The 8,110-nt window shown below is 41.7% G+C and overlaps 1 protein-coding gene across 1 annotated transcript in view; it reads left to right on the forward strand.

Moving 5' to 3' along the window:
• ZYG11B (zyg-11 family member B, cell cycle regulator) overlaps window positions 1-8,110 on the forward strand; it is a 97,696-nt gene that overhangs the window by 22,058 nt on the left and 67,528 nt on the right. Inside the window, exon 2 of the mRNA XM_011926374.1 lies at window positions 2,247-2,412. Within this exon, the coding sequence (XP_011781764.1) occupies window positions 2,247-2,412 (166 nt within the window). The remainder of the gene's footprint in view (window positions 1-2,246; window positions 2,413-8,110) is intronic.

An 8,110-nucleotide genomic window follows, 5' to 3' on the forward strand; every position in this document is an offset into this window, starting at 1 on the left:
TTCACCGTGTTGGCCAGGCTGGTCTCGAACTCCTGACCTCAGGTGATCCACCCTCCTTGGCCTCCCAAAGTGTTGGGATTACAGGCATGAGCCACCGCACCTGGCCTACCTTTGACTACTTCTCGGCCTTTTGGCTAAGATCAAGTGTAGTATCTGTTCTTATCAGTTTATTTTACATTTATTTATTTTTATTTTTTTATTTTTTGAGACGGAGTTTCCCTCTTGTCACCCAGGCTGGAGTGCAATGGCGTGATCTTGGCTCACTGCAACCTCCGCCTCGTGAGTTCAAGCAATTCTCCTGCCTCAGCTTCCCAAGTAGCTAGGGTTACAGGCATGCACCACCACACCCGGGTAATTTTTGTATCTTTTGTGGAGACGGGGTTTCACCATGTTCCTCAGACTGGTCTCAAACTGCTGGGCTCAAGCAATATTCCTGCCTCAGCCTCTCAAAGTTCTGGCATTACAGGTGTTAGTCACTGTGCCCTTTTCACTTCCTGTATGATGATCTTTGAAGCACAAAAGTTTTTAATTTTGATGAAGTTTAATAGATATACATTGGTATCATATCTAAGAAACTTTACTAATCTAAAGCCTGAACTTTTTACACCTATGTTTTCTTCTAAGAGAAACAATCTTAGCTCTTATATTTAGGACCTTGATCTATTTTGAGGTAATTTTTCTACATGGTGTGAAGGACTCTGTCTTTATTCTTTTGTCTGTTGATGTCCAGTGGTCCCAGCATCCTTTGTTGAAAAGCCTATTCTTTTTTTTCTTTCTTTTTTTGTTTTTGAGACGGAGTCTCACTCTGTCGCACGATCTCAGCTCACTGCAAGCTCCACCTCCCATATTCATTCCATTATCCTGCCTCAGCCTCCTGAGTAGCTCAGACCACAGGTGTCTGCCACCACGCCTGGCTATTTTTTTTGTATTTTTAGTAGAGATGGGGTTTCACTGTGTTAACCAGGATGGTCTCGATCTCCTGACCTCATAATCCGCCCGCCTTGGCCTCCCAAAGTGCTGGGATTGCAGGCATGAGCCACCGCTCCCAGCCAAAAAGCAAGCCCATTCAGTTATCCTGGCACTCTTGTCAATATCAGTTGACCATGAATGTAAGAGTTTATTTCTGAACTCTGAATTCTAGTTCATTGATCTGTGTGTCTATCCTTATGCTGGTGCCATACAGTTTTGATTACTATAGTAATCAAAGTCTTTCAACTTTGTTTTTCTTTTCCAAGATCGTTTTGGCTATTCTAGGTGTTGCATTTCCATATGAATCTTAGCATAAGCTTGTCTTTTTTGTTTGTTTTATGAGATGGCGTTTCGCTCTTGTTGCCCAGGCTAGAGTGCAGTGGCACGATCTTGGCTCACTGCAACCTCTGCTTCCCAGGTTAAGCGATTCTTCTGCCTCAGCCTCCCAAGTAACTGGGATTACAGGCATGTGCCACCACGCCTGGCTAATTTTGTATTAGTATTTAGTAGAGACGGGGTTTCTCCATGTTGGTCAGTCTGGTCTCGAACTCCCGACCTCAGGTGATCCACCTGCCTCGGCCTCCCAAAGTGCTGGGATTACAGGCGTGAGCCACCACACCTGCCCTTGTTTGTTTTTTGGGACAGAGCCTCACTCTATCACCCAGGCTCGAGTGCAGTGGCATAACCTCCGCTCACTGCAGCTTCCGCCTCTCGGGTTCAAATGATTCTCCTCCCTCAGCCTCCTGAGTAGCTGGAATTACAGACATCCACCAGCATGCCTGGCTAATTTTTGTATTTTTAGTGGAGATGGGGTTTCGCCACGTTGGCCAGGCTGGTCTTGAACTCCTGGCCTCAAGTGATCCTCCCACCTCAGCCCTACCCTATTTTAAAAAAAATAGCTCTCTCAGCTTCGTACTCATGTCTGAACAGCATATTGTGATGCTTTAGTTGGTTTCGCGCTTCCTAAGCTCTGAGGTTTTCCATTCACCATCCCCGACTGATTAGAACACCCTGCTATGTGCTTACTTAGTACCCAGTGTGTCTTCTATTTTAGTACTAAAGGGACTGTATGTAAATGTTTGTTTCAGTGTTTCTCTTCTATTGCTTCTTGAGAGCATGGATCACAGATTGTATTCCACTGCCTTACACAGTGTCTAGCATATGATAGACACTAAAGAAATACTTGTGGAATGAGTAAATGAATGTTTTGTTCTCTGCTTTTCTGGAAACTAACTTGTTTGTTTTTGTGTTTCCTTTATTTTTCCCTGGGCTACAAGGAGGAGGCATCTCCCTATTCCCTACTTGATATCTGCTTGAATTTCTTGACTACTCACCTTGAGAAGTTCTGTTCAGCCAGACAAGATGGAACATTGTGTCTGCAGGAACCTGGAGTATTCCCACAGGAGGTGGCTGATCGACTGCTTCGGACCATGGCTTTTCATGGTAAAAAAATAAACAGAGGAAACAAAAATTATATGCCTTTAATTGGATTGGATTTTGAAGTGCTACAGTAGCCATTTAATTATTTTCTTAGAAATAACTGAGAAGGCCAAATGAGCCTGATTCCAGGACTATGAATTCATTTATTTTTAACTATCTTGCCTCTTACTATGTAATTTAGAATAAACATTTTTCTTTTTTTTTTTTTTCTTGACAGGGTCTCACTCTGTTACCCAGGCTGGTGTGCAGTGGTGCAAACATGACTCACTGTAGCCTCAACCTCCTGGGCCCAAGTGATCCTCCCAGCTCAGCTGCCCGTGTAGCTGGGAGCACAGGCTTGTGCCACCACACCTGGCTAATTTCAACATTTTTCATTTCTAATGGGGCAAACCTTTTTTTTTTTTGACCTTGAAAAAGCTTTTTTTTTTTTTTTTTAATTTTTTAAGAAACGGTCTTGTTCTGTTGCCCACGCTGGAGTGCAGTGGCACAAAACTCCTGGGTTCATGTGATCCTCCTGATTCAGCCTCCTGAGTAGCTGGGACTACAGCTTGGCTAATTTTTTTATTTTCATTTTTGTAGGGATAAGGTCTCACTCTGTTACCAAGGCTGGCCTCAAACTCCCTGCCTCAAGCAGTCTTCCAGCCTTGGCCTCCCAAAGCACTGGGATTATAGGCATGAGCCACCATGCACAGCTGAGAAGTCATGTCAGAAGTAACTCCTATAACTTGTAACCATTTAGAGGTTTGCCAGTATAAAATATCTTACATCGGGCCAGGCGTGGTGGCTCATGCCTGTAATCCCAGCTCTTTGGGAGGCCGAGGCAGGTGGATCCCGTGAGGTCAGGAGTTCGAGACCAGCCTGGCCAAGATGGTGAAACCCCATCTCTACTAAAATACAAAAATTAGCTGGATGTGGCAATACATGCCTATAATCCCAGCTACTTGGGAGGCTGAGACAGGAGAATCGCTGGAACCCAGGAGGCAGAGGTTGCAGTGAGCCGAGATCGTACCACTGCACTCCAGTTGGGGCGACAGAACGGGACTCTGTCTCAAAACAAACAAACACCAAAAAACCCTTGTATCTTCTTTTGACAGTGGGAGAATTATTACTGTTATGGAAAAACTAATTTCTGATTTTGACCTTTGAGATGGGAAATCACAGTGAATTTAGTACTTTGGTTTTCAAAAACCAATTCTGAAAATCAATTAGGAAGTTCTTATCTATGTAGTTTTGCTTATGTATGGAGTATTTTTGTTACTTCAAGTTTTAATTTGAAAGAGATATACCTTGGCTGGGCACGGTGGCTCACACCTGTAATCCCAGCACTTTGGGAAGCCGAGGTGGGTGGATCACGAGGTCAGGAGTTCGGGACCAGCCTGACCAACATGGTGAAACCCCATCTCTACTGAAAATACAAAAATTAGCCAGGTGTGGTGGTGCACACCTGTAGTCCCAGCTACTCGGGAGGGTGAGGCAGGAGAATCCCTTGAACCCAGGAGGTGGAGGTTACAGTGAGCAGAGATTGTGCCACCGCACTCCAGCCTGGGCGACAGAGCGAGACTCTGTCTCAAACAAACGAACAAACAAAAAAACCGAAAAACAAAACAAACAAAAAAAACACAAAGATACACCTTTATATCTTTATAGTTGGTAAATTCATAAGTATGGAATATGATTTGTCAACAGCTATAGAATGGAATGAAAATTTGGCAATAATAATAGCTGTCTTTTATTGAATGCCTGTGTGCCAAGCATTTTACATACATTTTCATGGAATTTTCGCAAAAACTCTGTAAGGTAGCTATTATCATCCCCATTTACATACAGATAAACTGAGATTGAGAAGTAACTTGCTGAGGGTCAAACTGCAAGTAAATAGTGGAGTCCTAATTCATGTGCAAGTCTGTCCAACCTTAAATATATGCTCATCCCACTGTGCCACACAGCCTTCCTACACCTGTATTGGAGGTATCCCTACTCCTGGACGCCAGATAGTGGTTTATACTTTTGCTGTGACTTTATATATATAAAACTATTAAGTATAAGTGCCAATAATGTGTTCCAAGTAAGAGTAGGATGAAATGAGGCTGTAACTGAGGCATTTTGGGATAATTTAGGAAAGAAGAAGACCTCTACATTCCTTGTTTTTCACAAAGTTCCTCATGCCTTCAGTCTCTCTGAATTTTTCCAACCTGTCATAAGAACTAGGGTAAATTTTTGTATTATATATGTTAAAGTTAAAAGTCCCTTACACAGCTGTACAACCGTTTAAGAGATTGTGCCAGTGCTAGCATTTCTTTCTAATCTCAATTTAATGATTATGCTTAGTATATTATTATTATTATTATTATTATTTTTTTTTTTTTTGAGATGGAGTCTCGCTGTGTCGCCCAGGCTGGAATGCGGTGGCGCAATCTCAGCTCACTGCAGCCTCCAACCACTGAGTTCAAGCGATTCTCCTGCCTCAACCTTCTGAGTAGCCGGTACTACAGGCGCCTGCCACCACACTCAGCTAATTTTTGTATTTTTAGTAGAGACGGGGTTTCACCATGTTGGCCAGGTTGATCTTAAACTCCTGACCTCCAGTGATCCACCTACCTTGGCCTTCCAAAGTGCTGGGATTACAGGCGTGAGCCACCGCACCCGGCCAGTGCTCAGTATGTTAAATTTAAACAAGAAAACTTATCTTGTAAATCAAAAGAACAAATGCTAAGGCCTTAACTTTGCCAGATTCAGTTATCCTTTGGAAATGTAACTACTGATAGCTAATAGTAGTAGCTAACATTTATTGAATGCTTATTATTATATGTCAGGCACTATAGCGAATGCTTTATATGAATAAGATAATAGGAGTGGGTTTTAAGCAAGTCTAACTAAATACTTGTCCTCAGAGTAATGTCTTGGAGAGGCTACATGCTTGAAATGTATTTTCTATCTCTTCTTTTCAAACTGCCTTCAGATAAGGAAACTGAGGGTCAGAAAAATAACTTGTTGCCCCTAATTGTGTTACCCCAGTGTGATTACCTGTTTTATTCATCAAGAAGGGTTCTGAATTATTTAATCTCTTTATACAAATCATATCCATCTTTAGTCAAGATTTGATACTACTGAGAATATGCAAAAGAACATGTTGCCAGTTCTTGTCTCAATTTGTAAAAGTTGCTTTATACATTTTTCTTTGTGTTTGAAAATATTCATACTGAGAAAAAAGTTGTTCGATTGATACTTTTATTTTTTATTTATTACTGTTATTATTTTTTTCTTGAGACAGAGTCTCACTCTGTCACCCAGGCTGGAGTGCAGTGGCACAATCTCGGCTCACTGCAACCCCTGCTTCCCAGGTTCAAGCAGTTCTCGTGCCTCAGCCTCCGGAGTAACTGGGGTTACAGGTGTGTGCCACTACACCTCCGGCTAATTTTTGTATTTTTTTTTTAGTAGAGATGGGATTTCACCATGTTCACTAGGCTGGTCCTGAATTCTTGACCTCAAGTGATCTACCACCTAGTCCTTCCAAAGTGCTGGGATTACAGGAGTGAGCCACTGTTCCCAGCCTTGTGGATACTTTTAAAATTGGTAATATCAGCCGAGGGCAGTGGCTAACACCTGTAATCCGAGTACTTTGGGAGGCCAAGGCAAGCGGATCACCTGAGGTCAGGAGTTTGAGACCAGCCTGGCCAACATGGCAAAACCCTATCTCTACTAAAAATACAAAAATTAGCCCGGTGTGGTGGCGGGCGCCTGTAATCCCAGCTACTGGGGAGACTGAGGCAGGAGAATTGCTTGAACACGGAGGTGGAGGTTGCAGTGAGCCAAGATTGCGCCATTGCACTCCAGCCTGGGCGACAGGGTGAGACGGTGTCCCAAAAAAACAAAAAAACAAAACGACAAAAACAAAAAACTGGTAATATCGTACTGTTTCTAATAGCATATTGATTCTAGAAAATGTTTAACATATACATTTAAAATTTTTTACTTATTTACTCAATTCAAAGGATTAATGATATTAGTAGCAGTCTTTTTTGTGTGTGTTAAAAAATTTTCTATTTCTTCTTTTATTTTTTGTAGCGACAGAGTCTTGCCATGTTCCTCAGGCTGGTCTTGAACTACTGGTCTCAAGTTAGCCTGGTGCCTCAGGCTTCCAAAGTACTGAGATTACAGGCATGAGCCAACATGCCCGGCCTACTTTTTTTTTTTGAAATGGAATCTCACTCTGTCGCTCAGGCTGGAATGCAGTGGTGCAGTCTCGGCTCACTGCAATCTCTGCCCCCTGGGTTCAGTTGATCCTCCTGGCTCAGCCTCCCACGTAGCTGGGACTATAGGTGCCTGACACCACGCCCAGCTAATTTGTGTATTTTTGGTAGAGACAGGGTTTCACCATGTTAGCCAGGCTGGTCTCAAACTCCTGACGTCAAATGATCCACCTGCCTTGGTCTCCCAAAGTGCTGGGATTACAGGCATGAACCACTGTGCCTGGCCCTGGCCTGTTTTTAAATTGACATAAAATAATTGTACATATTTGTGGGATATGTAATGATGCTTCAATACATATAATGTATAGTGATAAGATTGGAGTAATTAGCATACTCATCATCTCAAACATTTGTATTGGAAATATTCACTATCATTCCTTCTAGCTATTTGAAACTAAGAATTATTGTTAACTGTAGTCATCCTACAGTGTGTAGAACACTAGAACTGACTCCTCCTGTCTAGCTGTAATTATGTATCCTTTAATCAATCTCTGCCTGTCCTTCTCTTCCCTCTACAAGTCACCAGCCTCTACTAACCTGTTCTACTTTTACTTCTGTGAGATCACTGTTTTTAGCTTTCACATATGAGTGAGAACATGCCATGTTTAACTTTATGCTCCTGGCTTATTTCACTTAACATAATGTCCTCCAGTTCCATCCATGTTACTGTGGATGACAGGATTTCATTCTTTTTGATGGCTATATGGTATTCCGTTATGTATATACACCACATGTTCTTCATTCATTCATCTGTTATTGGACACATAGATTGATTCTGCATCTTGCTATTGTGAATAGTGCTGCAGTAAACACGGGGGTACAGATGTCTCTTTGATATTCTGATTTCCTTTCCTTTGAATAAATGTCAAGTAGTGGGATTGCTGGATATGGTAGTTCTGTTTGTAGTTTTTTGAGGAAACTTCATACTGCTTTCCATAGAGGCTGTACTAGTTTACATTCCCACCAACAATGTCTAAGAGTTCTCTTTCTACATCCAGTATTTGTTATGTTTTGTCTTTTGTTAATAGCCATCCTGCATTTCCTTGATGATTAGTGATGTTGAGCATTTCTTTATATATTTGTTGGCCATTTGTATGTCTTCTTTTGACAAATATCTATTCAGGTCATTTGCCCATTTTTAAATTGGATTGTTTATTTTTCTGTTGAGATATTTGAGTTTCTTATATATTCTGGATATTAATCCCCCATGAGATAAATAGTCTACAGATATTTTTTCCCATTCTGTAGGTTGTCTTTCCACTCTGTTGATTGTTTCCTTTGCTGTGCTGTGCAGAAGCTTTTAGCTTGATACAGTCCCATTTGTCTATGTTTGTTTTTGTTGCCTGTGCTTTTTTTTGTTTTAGTCATGAAGTCTCTGCCCATGCCTATGTCCTGAATGGCATTGCCTAGGCTTTCTTCTAGGGTTTTTATGGTTTTAGGTCTTATGTTTA

The sequence above is a fragment of the Colobus angolensis genome, unplaced genomic scaffold (genome assembly GCF_000951035.1).
Source record: "Colobus angolensis palliatus isolate OR3802 unplaced genomic scaffold, Cang.pa_1.0 Scaffold68, whole genome shotgun sequence".
NCBI classification, from domain to species: Eukaryota; Metazoa; Chordata; class Mammalia; order Primates; family Cercopithecidae; genus Colobus; species Colobus angolensis.